We start from the raw sequence: 23904 nt of genomic DNA on the forward strand, positions 1-23904 counted from the left end.
TCTCACATACAAGGCTAGATCAAGAGTGTTGGCTGCCCTTCCCCAGGGACTCAGCCCTCCAGAAGTACAAGGAGAAAATTCATCAGAATAGGAAGTCAGGAAAGCTGTTCTTATAGGAGACAAAGTGTCAGAAAAGAATCAGAATCACGTTAAATATCACTGGCATATGTCATGAAATTTGTTATGCGGCAGCATACAGTGTAATTCATAATAAAAACTAAATAAACTAAATTACAGTGTGTGTGTATATATATATATATATATATATATATATATATATATATACACACACATGCACATATATACCGTATACACACACACATATACTTACTGTAATTTAGTTTTTTTTATATATAAAGTGAAAACAGATCTCTACAAAGTGATCTAAATGAATGACAAATATAAAACACAAAATAATTGATTGTGTAAGTATTCACCTCCTATTCACACACCAAATCATCACTGGTGCAGCCAACTGGTTTTGGAAGTCATATAATTAGTTAGAGATCACCACGTCCAGTCAAGGTGTTTCAACTAATCGTAGTAAAAATACACCTGTATCTAGAAAGTCCAACTGCTTGTGAGTTAGTATCCTGGCAAAAACTACACCATGAAGACAAAAGAACACCCCAAGCACTCTGCGAAAGGTTATTCAAAAGCACAAGTCAGGAGATGGATACAAGCAAATTTCCGAGTCACTGAATATCCCTCGGAGTACAATAATGCCAATCATCAAGAAATGGAAAGAATATGGCACAGATGGAATTCTGCCTAAAGCAGGCCGTCCTCAAAATCTGAGTGACCGTGCAAGAAGGGGACAAGTGAGGGAGGCCACCAAGAAACCTACAACAACTCTAGAGGAGTTACAAGCTTCAGTGACTGAGATGGGAGAATGGCAAAGAGAAATCCACTGTTGAAAAAAACTCACATGAAGTCTCCGCTAGAGTTTGCCAGTAGGCATGTGGAAGACTCTATAGTCAGCTGGAAGAAGGCTCTATGGTCTGATGAAGTCAAAATTGAGCTTTTTGGCTATCAGACTAAAAGCTCTGTTTGGTGTAAGCCAAACACCACACATCATCAAAAACACACCATCCCTACCGTGAAGCATGGTGGTGGCTACATCATGCTGAGGGGATGTTTCACTGCAGGAGACCCTAGAAGGCTTGCGAAGGTAGAGGGTAAAATGAATGCAGCAAAACACAGAGAAATCTTGGAGGAAAACCTGATGCAGTCTGCAAGAGAACTTGCTTTCCAGCAAGACAATGAACCTAAGCATAAAGCTACCACCACAAAGGAATGGCTTAAAATCAACAAAGTTAATGTCCTGGAGTGGCCAAGCCAGAGTCCAGATCTCCATCCAATTGAGAATTTGTGGCTGGACTTAAAAAGGGCCGTTCACTCATGATCACCATGCAATCTGACAGAGCTTGAGCAATTTTGTAAAGGAGAATGGGGAAAAATTGCAGTGTCCAGATATGCAAAGCTGATAGAGACCTATTCACACAAACTCAAGGCTGTAATTGCCGACAAAGATACATCTACTAAATACCGACTTGAAGGGGGTGAGTAATTATGCAATCAATTATTTTATGTTTAATAATTGGCATACACATACACACACATATATATGAAATAAAAAAGTAATGAGGTTGTGTTTATGGTTCAATATCCATTCAGAAGTCTGATGGCAGAGGTAAGAAGCTATTCCTGAATTGTTGAGTGTGTGCCTTCCTCTCTGATGGTAACAATAAAAGCAGGGCTCATCATGGGTGATGGGGATTCTTAATGATGGATGCCGCCTTTCTGAGGCACCGCTCCTTGAAGATGCGCTGGATGCTGGGGAGCTAGTGCTCATGAAGGAGCTGACTAAGTTTACCTTCCTGCAGCTTATTTCGATCCTGTGCAGATCCCTCCCCCCATACCAGACAATAATAGCAAAACAGAATCAACTGCAGAGCTGGGGGTGGGGGTAGGTTTAGAAACAGAAATCTGATATGTAATTTGTTCAGCATAAAATTAGTAAGCATTTTCTGTTTAGATATTAAAGTAATTAGATGGAATTAATTAAACTAAAACCAAGTAGGAAAAGTTTTATATTTATTTATTTTATGTAGAGATATAGCATGGAACAGACCCTTCTGGCCCTTTGAGCTGCATTGCCCAGCATACTGCCTATTTAAACCTAGCCTAATCACAGGACAATTTACAATGACCAATTAACCAACTAACCAGTACATCTTTGCACTGTGGGAGGAAACAGGAGTATCTGGAGGAAACCCACACACGTAGAAACTTCTTACAGAGGACACCAGAACTAAACTTTGATGCCCATAACTTTAATAGTGTGGTGCTAACTGCTACGCTACTGTGGTCCCTAAGAAATGTCAACCATTCCTTCAGAAAAGTGCAAGTGATCTCACAGACTGGAGGTAATGAAACAAAGAGCTCTCATCATTGTATAACATCCAGTAAGTTTGAACAGGATTGTTTAATTGTTAAATGACTCTATCTTCAAAGTCTCCCAGGAACTGATGAGAGTAAGGTAAATCAGTCACTACTCTACTCTCTCTACCCCTATGACTGTATATAAGCTCACCTCAAATGCATTCTCTAAATGTGCTGATGATACAACTATTGTTGGCAGAATTTTAGACGGTGACAAGTCGGCGTACAGGAGTGAGATACGTCAGCTAGTTGACTGGAGTCGCATTCAACATCAGTAAAACCAAAGAACTGATTGTGGACTTCAGAAAGGGTAAGATGAGGGAACACAAACCAGTCCTCATAGAGAGATCAGAAGTGGACAGAGTGAGCAGTTTCAACTTTCTGGGTGTCAATATGTCTGAAGATCTATCCTGGGCCCAACATAGCGATGCAACTGCAATGAAGACCATAAGACACAGGAGCAGAATTAGGCCATTTGGCCCATCGAGTCTGCTCTGCCATTCAATCATGGCTGATCCTTGTTTCCCCTCCTCAACCCCATTCCCCAGCCTTCTCCCTGTAACCTTTGATGCCATGTCCAATCAAGAACCTATCAAGCTCTGCCTTAAATACACCCAACGACCTGGCCTCCACAGCTGCCTGTGGTAATAAATTCCACAAATTCACTACCCTCTGACTAAAGAAACTTCTTCGCATCTCTGCTTTAAATGGACACCCCTCTATCCTGAGGCTCTGCCCTCTTGTCCTTGACTCCCCCACCATGGGAAACATCCTTTCCACGTCTGCTCTGTCTAGGCCTTGCAACATTTGAAAGGTTTCAATGAAATCCCTCCTCATACTTCTGAATTCCAGCAAGTACAGACCCAGAGCCATCAAACGTTCCTCGTATGATAGCCCATTCATTCCCAGAATCATCCTTGTGAACCTCCTCTGGACCCTCTCCAATGCCAGCACACCTTTTCTTAGATGAAGAGCCCAAAACTATACATAATACTCAAGGCGAGGCCTCACCAGTGCCTTATAAAGCCTCAGCATCACATCCCTGCTCTTGTATTTAAAAACGCAAACAACAGGAATTCTGCAGATGCTAGAAATTCAAGCAACACACATCAAAGTTGCTGGTGAACGCAGCAGGCCAGGCAGCATCTCTAGGAAGAGGTACAGTCGACGTTTCGTCAGGACTAACTGAAGGAAGAGTTAGTAAGAGATTTGAAAGTGGGAAGGGGAGGGGGAGATCCAAAATGATAGGAGAAGACAGGAGGGGAAGGGATGGAGCCAAGAGCTGGACAGGTGATTGGCAAAGGGGATATGAGAGGATCATGGGACAGGAGGCCCACGGAGAAAGAAAAGGGGGGGGACCCAGAGGATGGGCAAGGGATATAGTCAGAGGGACAGAGGGAGAAAAAGGAGAGAGAGAGGAAGAATGCGTGTATATAAATAAATAACGGATGGGGTACGAGGGGGAGGTGGGGCATTAGCAAAAGTTAGAGAAGTCAATGTTCATGCCATCAGGTTGGAGGCTACCGTGCTCGGTCTTTACCATCCTCTCCGACCTTCAACTGTCGGAGGCAGAATGCTCTGTCCTCAGTAAGGGCCTCACCTTTGTCCCCCTTCGCCCACACTTCAGCGAGTTCCGTGTTCGCCATGATGCGGAACTCTTCTTCCGCCGTCTCCGTCTCCGAGCCTACTTCTTCGGCAAGGACTCTTCCACCCCCACCGATGACCCCTTCTCCCATCTTCAACCCTCCTCTTCTTCATGGACACCCCGCTCTGGTCTTCTGCCTGCTCTGGATCTCTTTATTGCCTGTCCTGGCCGACCTATTGTCTCAGCTTGCTCCTGCCCCACCAAACTCGTTTCCGCATAGCTCGACACGGTTTTATCCCCCCTTGTTCAATCCCTTCCTACCTATGTTCGTGACACTTCTCACACTCTTAAACTTTTCGATGATTTTAAGTTCCCTGGCCCCCACTGCTTTATTTTCACCATGGATGTCCAGTCCCTATATACTTCCATCCCCCATCAGGAAGGTCTCAAAGCTCTCCGCTTCTTTTTGGATTCCAGACCTAATCAGTTCCCCTCTATCACCACTCTACTCTGTCTAGTGGAATTAGTCCTTACTCTTAATAATTTCTCCTTTGGCTCCTCCCACTTCCTCCAAACTAAAGGTGTAGCTATGGGCACCCGTATGGGTCCTAGCTATGCCTGCCTTTTTGTTGGCTTTGTGGAACAATCTATGTTCCGTGCCTATTCTGGTATCTGTCCCCCACTTTTCCTTCGCTACATCGACGACTGCATTGGCGCTGCTTCCTGCACGCATGCTGAGCTCGTTGACTTTATTAACTTTGCCTCCAACTTTCACCCCACCCTCAAGTTTACCTGGTCCATTTCCGACACCTCCCTCCCCTTTCTAGATCTTTCTGTCTCTGTCTCTGGAGACAGCTTATACACTGATTATAAGCCTACTATAAGCCTACTGACTCTCACAGCTATCTGAACTATTCCTCTTCTCACCCTGTCTCTTGCAAAAATGCCATTCCCTTCTCGCAATTCCTCCATCTCCGCCGCATCTGCTCTCAGGATGAGGCTTTTCATTCTAGGACGAGGGAGATGTCTTCCTTTTTTAAAGAAAGGGGCTTCCCTTCCTCCACTATCAACTCTGCTCTTAAACGCATCTCCCCCATTTCACGCACATCTGCTCTCACTCCATCCTCCCGCCACCCCACTAGGAATAGGGTTCCCCTGGTCCTCACCTATCACCCCACCAGCCTCCGGGTCCAACATATTATTCTCCGTAACTTCCGCCACCTCCAACGGGATCCCACCACTAAGCACATCTTTCCCTCCCCCACCTCTGTTTTCCGCAGGGATCATTCCCTACACGACCCCCTTGTCCATTCGTCCCCCCCATCCCACCCCACTGATCTCCCTCCGGGCACTTATCCTTGTAAGCGGAACAAGTGCTACACATGCCCTTACACTTCCTCCCTTGCCACCATTCAGGGCCCCAGACAGTCCTTCCAGGTGAGGCAACACTTCACCTGTGAGTGGCTGGGGTGATATATAACGTCCAGTGCTCCCAATGTGGCCTTCTATATATATTGGCGAGACCCGATGCAGACTGGGAGCCCGCTTTGCTGAACACCTACGCTCTGTCTGCCAGAGAAAGCAGGATCTCCCAGTGGCCACACATTTTAATTCCACATCCCATTCCCATTCTGACATGTCTATCCATGGCCTCCTCTACTGGAGGAACAACACCTTATATTCCGTCTGGGTAGCCTCCAACCTGATGGCATGAACATTGACTTCTCTAACTTCCACTAATGCCCCACCTCCCCCTCCTACCACATCCGTTATTTATTTATATACACACATTCTTTCTCTCACTCTCCTTTTTCTCCCTCTGTCCCTCTGAATATACCTCTTGCCCATCCTCTGGGTCCCCCCCCCCCCGTCTTTCTTCCCAGACCTCCTGTCCCATGATCCTCTCGTATCCCCTTTGCCAATCACCTGTCCAGCTCTTGGCTCCAACCTCCCCCTCCTGTCTTCTCCTATCATTTTGGATCTCCCCCTCCCCCTCCCACTTTCAAATCTCTTACTCACTCTTCCTTCAGTTAGTCCTGACGAAGGGTCTCAGCCTGAAACGTCGACTGTACCTCTTCCTAGCGATGCTGCCTGGCCTGCTGCGTTCACCAGCAACTTTGATGTGTCCTGCTCTTGTATTCTAGTCCCCTTGAAGTGAATGCTAACATTGCATTTGCCTTCCTCACCACCAACTCAACCTGCACGTTAACCTTCAGGGTGTTCTACACAAGGACTCCCAAGTCCCTTTGCATCTCAGATTTTTGGATTTTCTCTGTTTAGAAAATAGTCCGCACATTTATTTCTACTACCAAAGTGCATGACCATGCATTTTCCAACATGGTATTTCATTTGCTTCTTTCTTGCCCATTCTTCTAATCTGTCTAAGTCCTTCTACATCCTACCTGCTTCCTCAACACTACCTGCCCCTCCACCGATCTTCGTATCATCTGCAAACTTGGCAACAAAGCCATTTATTGCATCATCTAAATCATTGATATACAGCATAAAAAGAAGTGAATCCAACACCAACCCCTGCGGAACACCACTGGTCACTGGCAGCCAACCAGAAAAGGATCCTATTATTCCCACTCGCGCCTCCTACCAATCAGTCAATGCTCTAACCATGCTAGTAACTTTCCTGTAATACCATGGCTCTTAACTTGGTATGCAGCCTCATGTGTGGCACCTTGTCAAAGGCCTTCTGAAAGTCTGGATGTACAACATCCATTACATCCCCTTCACCTAACCTATGTGTAATCTCCTCAAAGAATTTCAACAGGTTCGTCAGGCAGGACTTTCCCTTAACTTGGTCCATTCTCGTCCTGTGTCACCAAGTACTCCATCACCTCATCCTTAACAATTGACTCCATCATCTTCCCAACACTGAGGTCAGGCTAACTGGTCTATAATTTCATTTCTGCTGCCTTCTTCCTTTTGAGCGATATTTGCAATTTTCCAGTCCTCGGGCACCCTGTCGTTGTCCAATGATTTTTGAAAGATCATTACTAATGTATCCACAATCTCTTTCAGAACCCTGGGGTGCAGTTCATCTGGTCCAGGTGACTTATGTAGCCTTGGGTCTTTCAGCTTTTTGAGCACCTTCTGCCTTGTAATAGTAACTGCACTCACTTCCCTTCCCTCACACCCTTCAACATCTGGCACACTGCTAGTGTCTTTCACAGTGAAGACTGATGCAAAATACTCATTTAGTTCATCTGCCATCTCCTTGGCCCCTGTTATTACTTCGCTGGCCTCATTTTCTAGCGGTCCTATATCCACTCTCATCTTTCTTTTTTTTTTACATACTTGAAAAAGCTCTTAGTATTTTGTTTGCTAGCTTGCTTTCATATTTCCCCTCCTAATGATTCTTTTAGTTGCTCTGTCGGGTTTTTAAAGCTTTCTAATTCTCTATCTTTCCACTACTTTTTGCTTTGTTGTATGCCCTCTCTTTAGCTTTTACATTAGCTTTGCCTTCCCTTGTCAGCCATGTTTGTAGTATTTTGCCATTTGGGTATCTTTGTGTTTGGAATACATCTATCCTGCACCTTCCTCATTTTTCCTAGAAACACACATTATTGCTGCTCTGCTGACATCTGTGCCTGCATCTCCTTCCAATTTACTTTGGCCAACTGCTCTCTCACACCACTGTCATTTCCTTTACTCCACTGAAACACTGCTACATCAGACTTTACTTTCTCCCTATTAAATTTCAAGTTGGACTCAATCATACTGTGATCATTGCCTCCTAAGGGTTCTTTTACCTTCAGCTCCCTAATCACCTCCTGTTCATTACATAACACCCAATCCAGTATAGCAGATCCCCTAGTAGGCTCAATGACAAACCACTCTAAAAAGCTACCTTGTAGACATTCAACAAACTCACTCTCTTGGGATCCACTTCCAACCTGATCTTCCCAATCCACCTGTGTGTTGAAATCTCCCATGACTATCATAACATTGCCCTTTTGAAATGTCTTTTCTTTTCCCTGTTGTAATCTGTGGTCCACATCCCAGCTATTGTTGAGAGGCCAGTATATAACTGCCATCCTTTTACCCTTGCAGTTTCTTAACTCAACTCTCAAGGATTCTACATCTTCCAATCCCATGTCAATTTTTTCTACTGATTTGATGTCATTCTTTACCAGCAGAGCCACTCCACCCTCTCTGCCTACCTTCCCATCCCTCAAACACAACATTTAACCTTGGACATTGAGCTCCCGACTACAACCATCCTTCAGCCACGATTCAGCGATGCCCACAACATTATTCCCAACAACCTGTAAAAGTGCAACAAGATCATCCACTTTATTTCTTATACTCCGTGCATTGAGAGGTAACACCTTGAGTACTTTATTTGCTACACTTTGTGATTCTGCATCCCTAATGCACTGATACTCACCCTGCTGGCTGCAATTATGTCCTATCATCAGCTTGCCCTTCCTGACAGTCTGACTGCACACTATCTTTGCTTTTTCACCATCTGCCCTATCGTGAGTCCCTTCACTCTGGTTTCCACCCCCTGCTAAATTAGTTTAAACCCTCCCCAACAGTTCTAACAAACCTGCCCGTGAGAATATTGGTTCCTCTCGGGTTCAGGTGCAACCTGTCACTTTAGAACAGGTCGTACCTCCCCCAGAAGAGATCCCAATGATCCAAGAGCCTGAAGCCTTGCCCTCTGCATCAGTTCTCAGATATGTATTAATTTGCCAGATCATCCTGTTTCTACCCTCACTGGCACATGGCACAGGCAGGAATCCAGAAATTACTACATGGGAGATCCTGCTTCTCAGCTTTCTAGCTAGCTCTCTAGATTCTCTTTTCAGGACCTTTTTGCTTTTCCTTCCCATGTCATTGGTACCAATATGTAACAAGACATCTGGCTGCTCTCCCTCCCTCTCCAAAATGTTGTGGATGTGATCCAAGATGTCCCTGACCCTGGCACCTGGGAGGCAACATACCATCTGGGTGTCCTGTTCACATCCACAGAGCCTCCTGTCTGTTCCCCTGACTATTGAGTCCCCCTATCACTACCGCTCTCCTCTTCTCCCTCTTTCCCTTCTGCACCATGGACCCATGCTCAATGCCAGTAACCCCACCTCCATGGCATTCCCCTGGAAGGTCATCCCCACAACAGTATCCAAAGTGGTATGCTTATTATTGATGGGAATGGCCACAGTGGTGCTCTGTGCTAACTGCCTAATTATATTTCTATTTCTCCTTACAGTCACCCAGCTACTCACCTCCTGCAACTTAGGGGTGACTACTTCCCTGTAGCTCTGATCGATGATCTCCTCACTCTCCTGTACAAGCCGAAGATCATCCAGTTGCTGCTCCAGATCCCTAACATAGTCTTCAAGCAGCTTCAGTCGGATGCACTTCATGCAGATGTAGTTCCCTGGGAGACTCTGGGTCTCGCAGGACTCTAACATCCAGCATGAAGCCCCACAACAGGTGTTTACTGCACTAGATACAGTAAAAGAGGGAAAGAAAGGAACCTTACCCAGAGCTAACGCCTCTTTCGAGCCGCAGCCTCCTTTGAGCCAAAGCCTGACACTTCCTACTCTCACCGCTGGCCTACTCCTAACAACGGCCACCCTGACAATGGCCACTTCGCTTGTCCCTTCTGTACTTTTAAACAAGCGTCACCAAAATGCGAGATACCTCATAGCCGTGCACTGCTCCTGCTGCTGATCGGACTGTCGAAAGAAGGCACGGCAGCAGCTAGATTTCATTAGGAGACTTAGTATGTCACCAAAGACACTCGCAAATTTCTACAGACATACTGTAGAGAGCATTCTAACTGGCTACATCACCATCTGGTATGGACTGGGGGCAGGGGGCTACTGCACAGGATTGAAGGAAGCTGCAGAGAGTTGTAAACTTAGTCAGCTCCATCATGGGCACCAGCCTCCATAGTACCCAGGACACCTTCAAGGAGCCATTCCTCAAAAAGGCAGCATCCATCATTAAGAAACCCATCACCCAGGTCTTCTCATTGTTACCATCAGGAAGGAAGTCCAGAAACAAGAGAAAATCTGCAGATGCTGGAAATCCAAGGAACACACACAAAATGCTGGAGGAACTCAGCAGGCCAGGCAGCATTTATGGAAAAAAGTACAGTTGATGTTTTGGGCCGAGACTCTGGCAGAACAAAAGGTGGGGGAGGGGAGAGAGAAACACAAGGCGATAGATGAAAATGGGAGGGGGAGGGATGAAGTAAAGCGCTGGGAAGTTGATTGGTGAGATTCAGGGCTGGAGAAGGGGGAATCTGATAGGACAGAACAGAAGGCCATGGAAGAAATAAAAGGGGGAAGGAACACCAGAGGGAGGTGATGGACAGGTAAGGAGCTAAGGTGAGAGAGAGAGAAGGGGAAGGGGAAGGAGAAGGAGAATGGTGGGGGGGGGGCATTACCCAAAGTTCGAGAAATCCATATTCATGCCAGAGGCTACCCAGACAGAATATAAGGTGTTATTCCTCCAACTTGAATGTGGCCTCGTTGTGATACTAGAGGAAGCCATGGACAAACATACTGTATCGGAATTAAAATGGGTGGCCACTGAGAGATCCCACTTCGCTCAGTTGGCTCACAAAGAGAGAAAGCTTGAAGACAGTGAGAGAGGGAGGATAGGCAGTTGATAGAGAAGGGATGCACTCACACCGATGGTTTCAGATGTGTCTATTTTAATAATGCAAGAAGCATCCTGAACAAAGCGGATGAGTTTAGCACGTGGATCAGTACTTGGAGCTATGATGTTGTGGCCATTACAGAGACTTGGATGGCTCAGAGGCAGGAATGGTTACTTCGAGTACCAGGCTTTAGATGTTTCAGAAAGGACAGGGAGGGAGGCAAAAGAGGTGGGGGCGTGGCAATGCTGATCAGAGATAGTGTCATGGTTGCAGAAAGGAGGAAGTCATAGAGGGATTGTCTACTGAGTTTTTGAGGGTGGAAGTTAGAAACAGGAAGAGGTCAATAAGTCTACTGGGTTTTCTTTTTATAGACCACCCTATAGTAACAGGGTCATCGAGGAGCAGATAGGAAGACAGATTCTGGAAACGAGTAATAATAGCAGGGTTGTCGTGGTGGGAGATTTTAACTTCCCAAATATTGATTGGCATCTCCCTACAGCAAGTGGTTTAGATGAGTTAAGGCTGTACTTGATCTGGTATTGGGAAATGAACCTGGTCAGGTGTCAAATTTCTAAGTGGGAGAGTAGTTTGGAAATAGCGATCACAATTCTATCTTCTTTAACATAGCATTGGAGAGAGATAGGAACAGACAAGTTAAGAAAGCATTTAATCGGAGAAAGGGAAAATATATCAGGAACTTGGAAGCATAAATTAGGAACAGATGTTCTCAGGGAAACGTACAGCAGAAATGTGGCAAATGTTCAGGGGATATTTGCGTGGCATTCTGCACAGGTACATGCCAATGGGACAGGGAAAAGGATGGCAGGGTACAGGAACTGTGGTGTACAAAGGCTGTTGAAAATCTAGTCAAGAAGAAAAGAAAAGCTTACAAAAGGTTCAGAAAACTAGGTAATGAAGATTATAAGGCTAGCAGGAAGGAGCTTAAGAATGAAATTAGGAGAGCCAGAAGGGGCCATTGGAAGGCCTTGGTGAGCAGGGTTAAAGAAAACCCCAAGGCATTCTACAAGTATGTGAAGAGCAAGTGGAGAAGACGTGGGCTGGACTGGAACCAATGTCCTAATGGGAGCATTTGCTATTGTTGTTCAGGAGGATTTAAACTAATGTGGCAGGGGGATGGGAACAAGTGCAGAGAGACAGAGGGGTGTAAAATGAGGGTAGAAGCAATAAGTAGTAAGGTGAAAAGTAAAAGTGGCAGGCTGGCAAATGCAGGGCAAAAATCAAAAAAAGCCACTTTTCAACATAATTGTATAAGGGCTAAGAGTGTTGTAAAAGTGAGCCTGAAGGCTTTGTGTGTCAATGCAAGGAGCTTTCATAACAAGGTGGATGAATTGAAAGTGCAGATAGTTATTAATGAATATAATATAGTTGGGATCACAGAGACATGGCTCCAGGGTGACCAAGGATGGGAGTTCAACATTCAGGGATATTCAATATACAGGAGGGATAGACATGAAAGAAAAGGAGGTGGGGTAGCATTGCTGGTTAGAGAGGAGATAAATGCAATAGAAAGGAAGGACATTAGCCAGGAGGATGTGGGATCTAACATTGGCGGTGGGGAAAATGCTAGAGTCAGTTATCAAAGGTGTGATAACAGCACATTTGGAAAGCGGTGAAATCATGGGACAAAGTCAGCACGGATTTGTGAAAGGAAAATCATGCCTGACAAATCTCATAGAATTTTTTTGAGGATGTAACTAGTAGAATGGATAGGGGAGAACCAGTGGATGTGGTATATTTGGATTTTCAAAAGGCTTTTGACAAGGTCCCACACAGGAGATTAGTGTGCAAACTTAATGCACACGGTATTGGGGGTAAGGTATTGATGTGGATAGAGAATTGGTTGGAAGACAGGAAGCAAAGAGTGGGAATAAACGAGACCTTTTCAGAATGGCAGGCAATGACTAGTGGGGTACCGCAAGGCTCAGTGCTGGAACCCCAGTTGCTTACAATATATATTAATGACTTAGACGAAGGAATTAAATGCAGCATCTCCAAGTTTGCGGATGACAGGAAGCTGGGTGGCAGTGTTAGCTGCGAGGAGGATGTTGAGAGAATGCAGGGTGACTTGGATAGGTTAGGTGAGTGGGCAAATTTATGGCAGATGCAATTTAATGTGGATAAATGAGGTTATCCATTTTGTTGGCAAAAACAGGAAAACAGATTATTATCTGAATGGTGGCCGATTAGGAAAAGGGGAGGTGCAACGAGATCTGGGTGTCATTGTACACCAGTCATTGAAAGTGGGCATGCAGGTACAGCAGACGGTGAAAAAGGCGAATGGTATGCTGGCATTCACAGCAAGAGGATTCGAGTACAGGAGCAGGGAGGTACTACTGCAGTTGTACAAGGCCTTGGTGAGACCACACTTGGAGCAGTTTTGGTCCCCTAATCTGAGGAAAGACATTCTTGCCATGGAGGGAGTACGAAGAAGGTTCACCAGATTGATTCCTGGGATGGCAGGACTTTCATATGATGGAAGACTGGGTGGATCGACTAGGCTTATACTTGCTGGAATTTAGAAGATTGAGGGGGGATCTTATTGAAACGTATAAAATTCTAAAGGGATTGGACAGGCTAGATGCAGGAAGATTGTTCCCGATATTGGGGAAGTCCAGAACAAGGGGTCACAGTTTAAGGATAAAGGGAAAGCCTTTTAGGACCAAGATGAGGAAAAACTTCTTCACAGAGAGTGGTGAATCTGTGGAATTCTCTGCCACAGGAAACAGTTGAGGCCAGTTCATTGGGTATATTTAAGAGGGAGTTAGATATGGCCTTTGTGGCTAAAGGGATCAGGGGGTATGGAGAGAAGGCAGGTACAGAGTTCTGAGTTGGATGATCAGCCATGATCATACTGAATGGCGGTGCAGGCTTGAAGGGCCAAATGGCCTACTCCTGCACCTATTTTCTATGTTTCTATGTGAGAGAATAGGACCAATCAAATGTGACAGTGGAAAAGTGTGAATGGAACCAGAGGAAATAGCAGAGGTACTTAATGAATACTTTGCTTCAGTATTCACTATAGAAAAGGATCTTGTCAATTGTAGGGATGACTTACAGCAGATTCAAAAGCTTGAGCATATAGACATTAAGAAAGAGGATGTGCTGGAGCTTTTGGAAAGTATCAAGTTGGATAAGTCTCTGGGACTGGATGAGATGTACCCCAGGCTACTGTGGGAGGTGAGACAGGAGATTGCTGAGCCTCTGGCAATGATCTTTGCATCATTAGGGACGGGAGAGGTTCCAGAGGACTGGAGGGTTGCAGATGTTGTTCCCTTATTCAAGAAAGGGAGTAGAGATAGCCCAGGAAATTATAGACCAGTGAGTCTTACTTCAGTGGTTGGTAAGTTGATGGAAAAGATCCTGAGAAGCAGGATTTATGAACATTTGGAGAGGGATAATATGATTAGGAATAATCAGCCCGGCTGAAATCTGGAGGAAAACACACAGAGGATGCAGAGGGGGATCAAAAAGGCGAGGGAAGAGGACCGGGTTGAGACAACAGAGGCTTATGGAGAAGAGAAGTTATAAGCCGTGTCTCCCCTTTCTCATCATGGGAAATGTGAGATCGCTGGGGAATAAAATCGACGAACTGATGATGCTTGTCAGGAGTCAGAGAACATTTCGGGAGAGCGATGTCATGTGCTTCACTGAGACATGGCTGCACGAGGACATACCCGATCAAAGCGTTTCCATAGAGGGCTTCCAGACCGTTCGAGCTGACCGGAATGGCACGGAGAGCGGTAAGCGTAAAGGAGGGGGGCTGGCGGTTCTGCTAAATAACAGATGGTGCAATCCTGGGCATATTATGATCAAGGAATGGGTCTGTAGCCCAGATATTGAACGTTTTGCTGTTGGACTCCGGCCATATTATTTGCCAAGGGAAATCTCGCATGCAATTGTGGTTGCTGTGTACATCCCTCCCTCTGCTAACCCGACGTTGGCATGTAACATCATAGCCAGATTACAAACCCAGCACCCAACTACCCTCATCACCATCTCGGGTGACTTCAACCATGTTACCATGGCTAGAACACTGTCCAACTTCACGTAGTATGTGAGCTGTACAACCAGAGGGGAGAGGACTCTGGATTTGATGTACGCTAACGTTAAGGATGCATACAGCTCCTCTCCCCTCCCCCCACTGGGAAGGTCAGATCACAACCTGGTGCATCTAAAACCCTGCTACATGCCTCTGGTGAAGAGTAAACCTGCAACCTCGAGGACAGTGAGGAAATGGTCAGAGGAGGCTTATGAGGCACTCCAGGGATGTTTTGAGGTGACAGACTGGCAGGCACTCTGTGAGCCACATGGAGAGGATATTGATGGGCTCACAGAATGCGTCACTGATTACATCAGCTTCTGTGTGGACTGCAATGTTCCGACAAGAACTGTCCTTTGTTATTCAAATAACAAGCCATGGGTGACAAAGGACATTAAGGACATCCTGAACGCTAAAAAGAGGGTGTTTAGAGATGGAAATAGGGAGGAGCTGAGGGCAATACAGAGGGACCTGAAAGCCAGGATCAGGGAGGCTAAAGACAGGTACAGGAGGAAGCTTGAGTGGAAACTCCAGCAGAACAACATGAGAGAGGTCTGGGAGGGGTATGAGGACCATCACTGGGTTCTGGCAAACTAGCAACAGAGGAGCTGAAGGCAGTGTGGACAGGGCCAATGAACTTAACCTGTTCTTTAACAGATTTGACAGTGTGGCCCCTGCCCATCCCACACATGAGCCATCTGTTGTCGGCCCCCAACCAACACATATTCCACTCTCCCCTCCTACCCTTCCTCACAGTCCCCCACCCTGCTCTCATGACTATACCCCTCCCCCACACAAAACCACCACGGTGGGCTTCACGGCTGAACAGGTGAGAGGACAGCTGAAACCTCTCAACCCAAGCAAGGCAGCAGTACCAAGGTGCTCAAAGCCTGTGCCCCTCAGCTATGTGGAGTACTTCGCCATGTATTCAACCTGAGCCTGAGGCTCTGGAGGGTTTCTGTACTGTGGAAGACGTCCTGCCTCGTCCCTGTGCTGAAGACGCCGCGCCCCAGCGGCCTCAATGACTAGAGACCGGTGGCATTGACCTCCCACATCATGAAGACCCTGGAGAGACTTGTCCTGGAGCTGCTCCAGCCTATGGTCAGGCCACACTTAGATCCCCTCCAGTTCGCCTACCAGCCCCAACTAGGAGTTGAGGATGCCATCATCTACCTGCTGAACCGTGTCTACGCCCACCTGGACAAGCCAGCGAGCACTGTGAGGGTCATGTTTTTTGACTTCTCCAGAGCGTTCAACACCATCAGCCCTGCTCTGCTGGGGGAGAAGCTGACAGCGATGCAGGTGGATGTTTCCCTGGTATCATGGATTCTTGATTACCTGACTGGCAGACCACAGTACGTGTGCTTGCAACACTGTGTGTCCGACAGAGTGATCAGCAGCACTGGGGCTCCATAGGGGACGGCCTTGTCTCCCTTTCTCTTCACCATTTACACCTCGGACTTCAACTACTGCACAGAGTCTTGTCATCTTCAGAAGTTTTCGGATGACTCTGCCATAGTTGGATGCATCAGCAAGGGAGATGAGGTTGAGTACAGGGCTACTGTAGGAAACTTTGTCACATGGTGTGAGCAGAATTATCTGCAGCTTAATGTGAAAAAGACTAAGGAGGTGGTGATAGACCTGAGGAGAGCTAAGATACCGGTGACCCCTGTTTCCATCCAGGGGGTCAGTGTGGACATGGTGGAGGATTACAAATACCTGGGGATACGAATTGACAATAAACCGGACTGGTCAAAGAACACTGAGGCTGTCTACAAGAAGGGTCAGAGCCGTCTCTATTTCCTGAGGAGACTGAGGTCCTTTAACATCTACCGGACGATGCTGAGGATGTTCTACGAGTCTGTGGTGGCCAGTGCTATCATGTTTGCTGTTGTGTGCTGGGGCAGCAGGCTGGGGGTAGCAAACACCAACAGAATCAACAAACTTATTCGTAAGGCCAGTGATGTTGTGGGGATGGAACTGGACTCTCTGACGGTGGTGTCTGAAAAGAGGATGCTGTCTAAGTTGCATGCCATCTTGGTCAATGTCTCCCATCCACTACATAATGTACTGGGTGGGCACAGGAGTACATTCAGCCAGAGACTCATTCCTCCAAGGTGCAACACAGAGCGTCATAGGAAGTCATTCCTGCCTGTGGCCATCAAACTTTACAACTCCTCCCTTGGAGAGTCAGACACCCTGTGCCGATAGGCTGGTCCTGGACTTATTACATAATTTACCGGCATAATTTACATATTACTATTTAACTATTTATGGTTCTATTACTATTTATTATTTATGATGCAACTGTAACGAAAACCAATTTCCCCCCGGGATCAATAAAGTATGACTATGACTATTTGCCAAAGGCAGGTCGTACCTCACAAGCCTGATTGAATTTTTTTGAGGATGTGACTAAACACACTAATGAAGGTAGAGCCGTAGATGTAGTGTATATGGATTTCAGCAAGGCATTTGACAAGGTACCCCATGCAAGGCTTATTGAGAAAGTAAGGAGTCATGGGATCCAAGGGGACCTTACTTTGTGGATCCAGAATTGGCTTGCCCACGGAAGGCAAAGAGTGGTTGTAGACGGGTCATATTCTGCATGAAAGCCGGTGACCAGTGGTGTGCCTCAGTGATCTGTTCTGGGACCCCTACTCTTCGTGATTTTTATAAATGACCTGGATGAGGAAGTGGAGGAATGGGTTAGTAAATCTGCTGATGGCACAAAGGTTGGGTGTGTTGTGGATAGTGTGGAGGGCTGTCAGAGGTTCCAGCAAGAAATCGATAGGACTGAGAAGTGGCAGATGGAGTTCAACCCGGATAAGTATGAGGTGGTTCATTTTAGTAGGTCATATATAATGGCAAGACTCTTGGCAGTGTGGAGGATCAGAGGGATCTTGGGGTCCGAGTCCATAGGACACTCAAAGCTGCTGCGCAGGTTGACTCTGTCGTTAAGGAGGCATACAGTGCATTGGCCTTCATCAACTGTGGGATTGAGTTTAGGAGCCGAGAGGTAATGTTACAGCTGTATAGCACCCTGGTCAGACCCCTTTTGGAGTACTGTGCACAGTTCTGGTCACTTCACTACAGGAAGGATGTGGAAGCTATAGAAAGGGTGCAAAGGAGATTTACAAGGATGTTGCCGGGATTGGGGAGCATGCCTTATGAGAACAGGTTGAGTGAACTTGGTCTTTTCTCCTTGCAGCGACGGAGGATGAGAGGTGACCTGATAGAGGTACGTAAGGTGGTGAGAGGCACTGATCGTGTGGATAGTCAGAGGCTTTTTCCCCAGGGCTGAAATGGCTAACACCAGAGGGTACAGTTTTAAGGTGCTTGGAAGTAGGTACAGAGGACATGTCAGGGGTAAGTTTATTACGCAGAGAGTGGTGAGTGCGTGGAATGGGCGGCCGGCAATGGTGGTGGAGGCGGATACGATAGGGTCTTTTAAGAGACTCCTGGAAATGTACACAGAGCTCAGAAAAATAGAGGGCTATGGGTAACCCTAGGAAGTTTCTAAAGTAAGTACATGTTCGGCATAGCATTGTTCTCAGAAGGGCCTGTATTGTGCTGTCGGGTTTCTATGTTTCTTCCAGCGGACAGAGCGTAGGTGCTCAGCGAAATGGTCTCTCAATCTATGTCGGGTCTCACCGATATACAGAAAGCCACACCGGGAGCACCGAACACAGTATATGACCCCAACAGACTGACAGGTGAAGTGTCACCTCACCCGGAAGAACTGGTTGGAGCCCTGAATGGCAGTGAGGGAAGAAGTGTAGCGGGCAGGTGTAGCACTTGTTCCACTTGCAAGGATGAGTGCCAGGAGGGAGATCAGTGGGGAGGGATGAGGGAGTCACGTAGGGAGCGATCCCTGCAGAAAGCAGAAAGTGGGAGGGGGTGGGGGGGAAGAGGGGGATGATGTGCTTGGTGGTGGGATCCTATTGGAGACAATGGAAGTTCCAGGGAATTATGTGCTAGATGCGGAGGCTGGTGGGGTGATAGGTGAGGACATGAGGAATCCTATCCCTGGCCGGGTGGTAGGAGGATGCAGTAAGAGCAGACATGCGTGAAATGGAAGAGATGCAGTTGAGGGCAGCAGTGATGGTGGAGGAAGGGAAGCCCCTTCCTTTGAAAATGGAGGACATCACCTTCTTTCCAGAGTGAAAGCCTCATCCTGACAGCAGATGCGGCGGTAATGGAGAAATGGAGAGAAGAGGATGGTGTTTTTACAAGCAACCAGGTGGGAAGAGGTATAATCCAGGCAGCAGTGAAAGTCCGTGGGTTTATAATAAACATCAGTAGATAAGCTGTCTCCAGAGATGGAGACAGTGAGATCAAGAAAGGGGAGGGAGGTGTCAGAAATGAACCAGGTAAATTTGAGGGCAGGGTGGAAGTTGGAGGCAAGGTTGATGAAGGCGACAAGTTCCGCGTGGTTGCAGAAAGCAGCACCAATGCAGTCATCATTGCAGTGTAGGAAAAGTGGGGAAGTGACACCAGTGTAAGCTTGAAATATAGACTGTTCCATGTAGCCGACAAAAAGGCAGGCATAGCTGGGCCCCATTCAAGTGCCCATGGCTACACCTTCTGTAGGAAGGAAGTGGGAGGAGCCAAAGGGGAAATTATTAAGAGTGAGGACAAGTTCCACTAGACAGAGGAGAGTGGTGGTGGTGGGTAATTGGTTGGGTCTGGTGTCCAGAAAGAAACAGAAAGGAGGTACAGAAGCCTGAAGGCACACACCTGATTCTGGAACAGCTTCTCCCCTCAGCCATCAGATTCCTGAACGGACATTGAACCCTTGAACACTACCTCCTTATTTATTTTATTAATTTTTATTTTTGCACTATTTAATTTGACTGGAAAAAAATATATATATATATACACACACACACTAACTGTAATTCACACTTTTCTTCTTCTCTATTATTGTGTATTGCATTGTACTGCTGCTGTAAAGTTAACAAATTTCATAACATATGCTGGTAATATTAAACCTGATTCTGATTCGAGTTGGCATCCTGCACTTCCTTTATCCCAGTGGGATGAATAGGCAGTCCGTTCCCTTAGCAGGGTTGGTCAGACTTTAGAAAGCTGCTAAGCAAGAACCAAACAAAAAGCTCTGAAAGGCCATGGGAAACTCTTACCTTGAAATGTCTTCATCTGCTGTCAGCTCCTGTTCAATCAGCAGAAATACTTGGACCTTTAGTGAAGGAGGAAAGAAGCAGAAAATGATAAAATGTAATCTCATGACCAGTAAAAACAAAATCCCTTGCACAAAATTCTCTCTTCGTTGAGGAGGAAGACCATGTCTATAGTATGTGCAAAGCAGCAATGTCTTTCCCTTGATAAGGCATCCATGGGAAGAGAATATACATCCTTTACTTCAACAACATCCGCACTCCAGCAGTGAATCTGATCAATAATAATGTGCTCAGGCCCTCTCAGGATTCTGCCACTCACTTTGCTGCATTTCTCAATTGGCCACGGGCAAAACGTTGTTTGGGCAAAAGTGCTTAGCAAATGCATTACATACACAATGATTTTCACAGAATGCAGCAAACTCTCCGCAGGTCAGGCAGCGCCTGTGGAAGGAGAAACTATAACTTTTCAGACTGAAACCTTCATCAAAACATCAGCTTTGTTTCTCCCTCCATAGAAGCTGCCTGACCTGCTGTGCATTTGCAACTGTTTCTGTCTTTATTTAGGAAATCCAGTGTCTGAAGTTGCTTTGACTTTCACACAGTGATTTTTCACTGTCTTTCTGAATTAGCCCAGCCCACCTAAGGATGGGGTTAATGCAACAATGCAGAACACACAGTTTGCCTCCATCAGTGTAAACTGAGCAGCGGGAATGCATCTTGCTGGAGGAAACTGAGAGGGAGAAAATGAAGGGAAGGGGAGACATGGGACTGCATTCATATCATAAGCTTCTGGTTAACTTACCAGTTCTGTGATCATAGTGGGCCACAGGGAAGTGAGGTGGCGTGCCGAGATCCGTAATAACAAGACGCGGAAGAAGAGGAAAACTTGGGCATGGAGTGTGGGGACTTGCGGCAGACGCAGACTTTCCACCAGCCGTTCTGGAACGGAGCACAGCACAACACCAACATCAACTCAATCCCTAGGAATTTGCCACTTACATCAGCGGTCAAAGACAATGCTCAAATGATAACACAAAGGAGAATTTCTGTACAAAAATTGTGCCAAGTTACTTAATGTTACTCTGAGCAGCCGGGATTAGAGAGAACAGATGAGACTACAAGAGAGAAGTGGCCTGCTCAGAGATGTGGCAAATAGAACTTACTGTGGGGTGAGTCCTGGGATGATACATTTGGTATAACAAGGCGAGGGAATAAACTGTAAGTGGCAGGATGGTGAGTGGTGGAGGGACAGAGCAATTTAGGACTATAGATTTATACAAAGTAGCTGGACCGGTTCAGAAGGCAGAAGGGATGTTTCTCATAGGACTAGAATATAAAAACAAGGATGTAAAGCTGAGGGTTTATAAGGCACTGGTGAGGCCTCACTTGGAGTATTGTAGCAGTTTTGGGCCCCTATTCTAAGGAAGGATGTCTGACATCGGGAAGTTTTCAAAGGAGGCTCACGAAAATGATTCCAGGATTGAAAGGCTTATCACATGAGGAGCATTTGAAGGCTCTGGGCCTGTAATCACTGGAACTTAGAAGAATGAGGGGGAATCTCATTGAAAACTATAGAATGTTGAACACCTATATAGAGTGAATGTGGACAGGATGTTTCCTGTGGTGGGGGACTTTAAGATCAGAGGACACAGCCGCAGAATAGAGGGATGTTCATTTAGAACAGAGATGAGGAGGAATTTCTTTACCCAGAGAGTGGTGAATCTGTGGGATTCGTTGCCACAGACAGCTGTGGAGGCCAAGCATTGAGTATATTTAAGGTGAATGTTGATAGATTTTTGATAAGTCAGGGTATGAAAGATTATGGGGAGAAGGCAGGAGAATGGATTTGAGAGGGAAATGGATTAGCTGTGATCAAATGGTGGAGCACTCAAAGGGCCAAATGGCCTAATTCTGCTCCAATATCTTATGAGCTTTATTAGCTGACACAAGGAATGAAAGAGCAGCAAGGTCATGTTGGAACAATACACAAGTAGGATCACAGTGTATAGCTTCAGCCACCACTCCACAGGATGGATGTGATTGCACAGGAAAGGGTGCAGAGCAAATTCATCAAGATGTTGCCAGCATTGAAACATTTTAGCTCTGAGGAAACACTCGATAACGTGGGATAGTTTCTTTGGAATACAGGAAGCTGAAGGAAGCTTAATGTACAGAATTGAGAGGTGTGGATAGATGAATAGGAAGAATATATATCCAGTAGCAGCTGGGTCAACAACCGGCGATACAAATTTAATGAATGAGGTGACAAGAGCTTTTTTCACCAAGTGGGTATCTTGGTCTGAAACTGTCTGAGAGTGTGAGAGAGGCAGAAGTCATCATACTGAACCAGTGCTTGGGTGTGTACTTGAAGGGGTGTGACCACTGACCCAGTTGTGTGTGGGGGGGGGGGTTCATATGAAAAGTAATAGTTCAACCAGGAATGGCTGAATGGCCTCCGCGTCACAAACATTCAATGACAAGTGTAGTTTGGGGTTCCGAACAGCTCCACTAAACTGGAGGAGGATGGTAGAGAGGCAGCAGAGGTTAAGGGGATGATGGTGCAAAATGAAATAGAGGGGTAATGAGACAGGAGCTGAAAGATGGGACAAGAAGAGCTGTCGATGAGAGGAGCATATTCATCTGTAAATACAGAAGGCTGCAGCCAGTAGGTGCAATGTGCCCTGTTAAAAGATATCTTGCTTTCCTTGCTGAAGGGGCTTGGCCCGAAACATCAACTGTTTATTCCCAACTCTGTGTGTGTGTCCGTGTATGTGCCTGTGTGAGTGTCTGTGTGTACACATGTGTGTTTTTTCCAGTTATTTTCTCCAGTTATCTCATAGACAGATGCAATGGCCACAGGTAGACTGGTGAGGATGCCCAGTGTTGGTTTCACCTGCTCTCTGCTGAAGACCCAGTCAAGTGGGACTTGACCAGCTGGATCTGTAGAGGTACTCCCAAGTCACCCATAATGATGGACTTTGAAAGCCCCGTATTCAAAGGACATTCAGTACTCCTGCTAGTTTCAGTGCTTTTTCCAGGTGTTGCTCAACACAGAGCAGCAGAGCTGAGGAAGGGTGGTGGATGGTTATCAGGAGATGGTTTCTTTGTCCATATTTGACCTGATGCATTGAGACCATGGGTCTGAAGTCCACACTGAGGGCTCCCAGTCCTTCTGCACTGAATGTCACTGTGTTGGCCCCTGTAGAAGGACTGTCTTGTTGATAAGGCAGGTAGCATCTAGGGGTGGAGATGGAGAACACTGGCTGAAAGGTACAACTCTGTCAATATAATTATGGCATGTTGTTGCTGAACTAAACTGTGGCAACTCTCTAGTCCACAGATGTTAATGAGATGGCCTTTGCAATATTGACTGGGTTTGGCAGAACATACACAGAAACACGTTTCTGCTCATGGGACAACCACTAATGCTAGACTGTGAATAATAAATAGGAATTCAGGAGAAACCCCAAGTCCAGAATAAGAAACATCCAAAAGGAGGGGTTTTGAGGTGAACAAATTAAATTCGAGCTGAAGTAGATGGTGTGCTCGAAGTAAGAGCGTAAGAAATAGGAACAGAAGTATTGACTGCACCAACCAGCAGACTCTTTAATGACACTGAGAAGCCATGATCTAGACAGTTCAGCTGAAGGAAATCCCTGCACCCTACCTCATCTAACCTTGTCATAATAGTGCAAGTTTCAATGAGATCACTTCCCATTCTTTTCAACTCTAGAGACTATAGACCCCGTCTGCATTACCTCTCCTCATAGTACAACTCCACCCGACCCCATGAACTGATCTGACGAACCCCTGCCACTCTTCCTTAGCACAAGTATATCCTTCTTTAGGTAGGGTGACCAGTCCTGTCCACAATATTCCAGTTGCGGTCTGGATAATTGAGCCAAGATGCCCCTTCTCTTGCAATAAGCAGCATCACACTGTTTGCTTCCCAACTGCCCGTTGAATGTACTAACTTTGAGTTAGGCCAAGAGAGGTGGGGAGAGGCTTGAATGAGATTTAGCCCCCAGCATGGATCTGTTGGGCT

The 23904-nt window shown here is 46.2% G+C and overlaps 1 protein-coding gene across 7 annotated transcripts in view; it reads right to left on the reverse strand.

Moving 5' to 3' along the window:
* dop1a (DOP1 leucine zipper like protein A) overlaps nt 1–23904 on the reverse strand; it is a 214119-nt gene that overhangs the window by 9259 nt on the left and 180956 nt on the right. For all 7 annotated transcript variants that reach the window (XM_063056554.1, XM_063056552.1, XM_063056553.1 and 4 more), the window contains 2 exons: nt 20662–20798; nt 19863–19918 (listed from right to left, as the gene is read on the reverse strand). In XM_063056554.1, the coding sequence (XP_062912624.1) occupies nt 19863–19918; nt 20662–20798 (193 nt within the window). The remainder of the gene's footprint in view (nt 1–19862; nt 19919–20661; nt 20799–23904) is intronic.

Source organism: Mobula hypostoma, chromosome 8, assembly GCF_963921235.1.
Source record: "Mobula hypostoma chromosome 8, sMobHyp1.1, whole genome shotgun sequence".
Taxonomy (NCBI): domain Eukaryota; kingdom Metazoa; phylum Chordata; class Chondrichthyes; order Myliobatiformes; family Myliobatidae; genus Mobula; species Mobula hypostoma.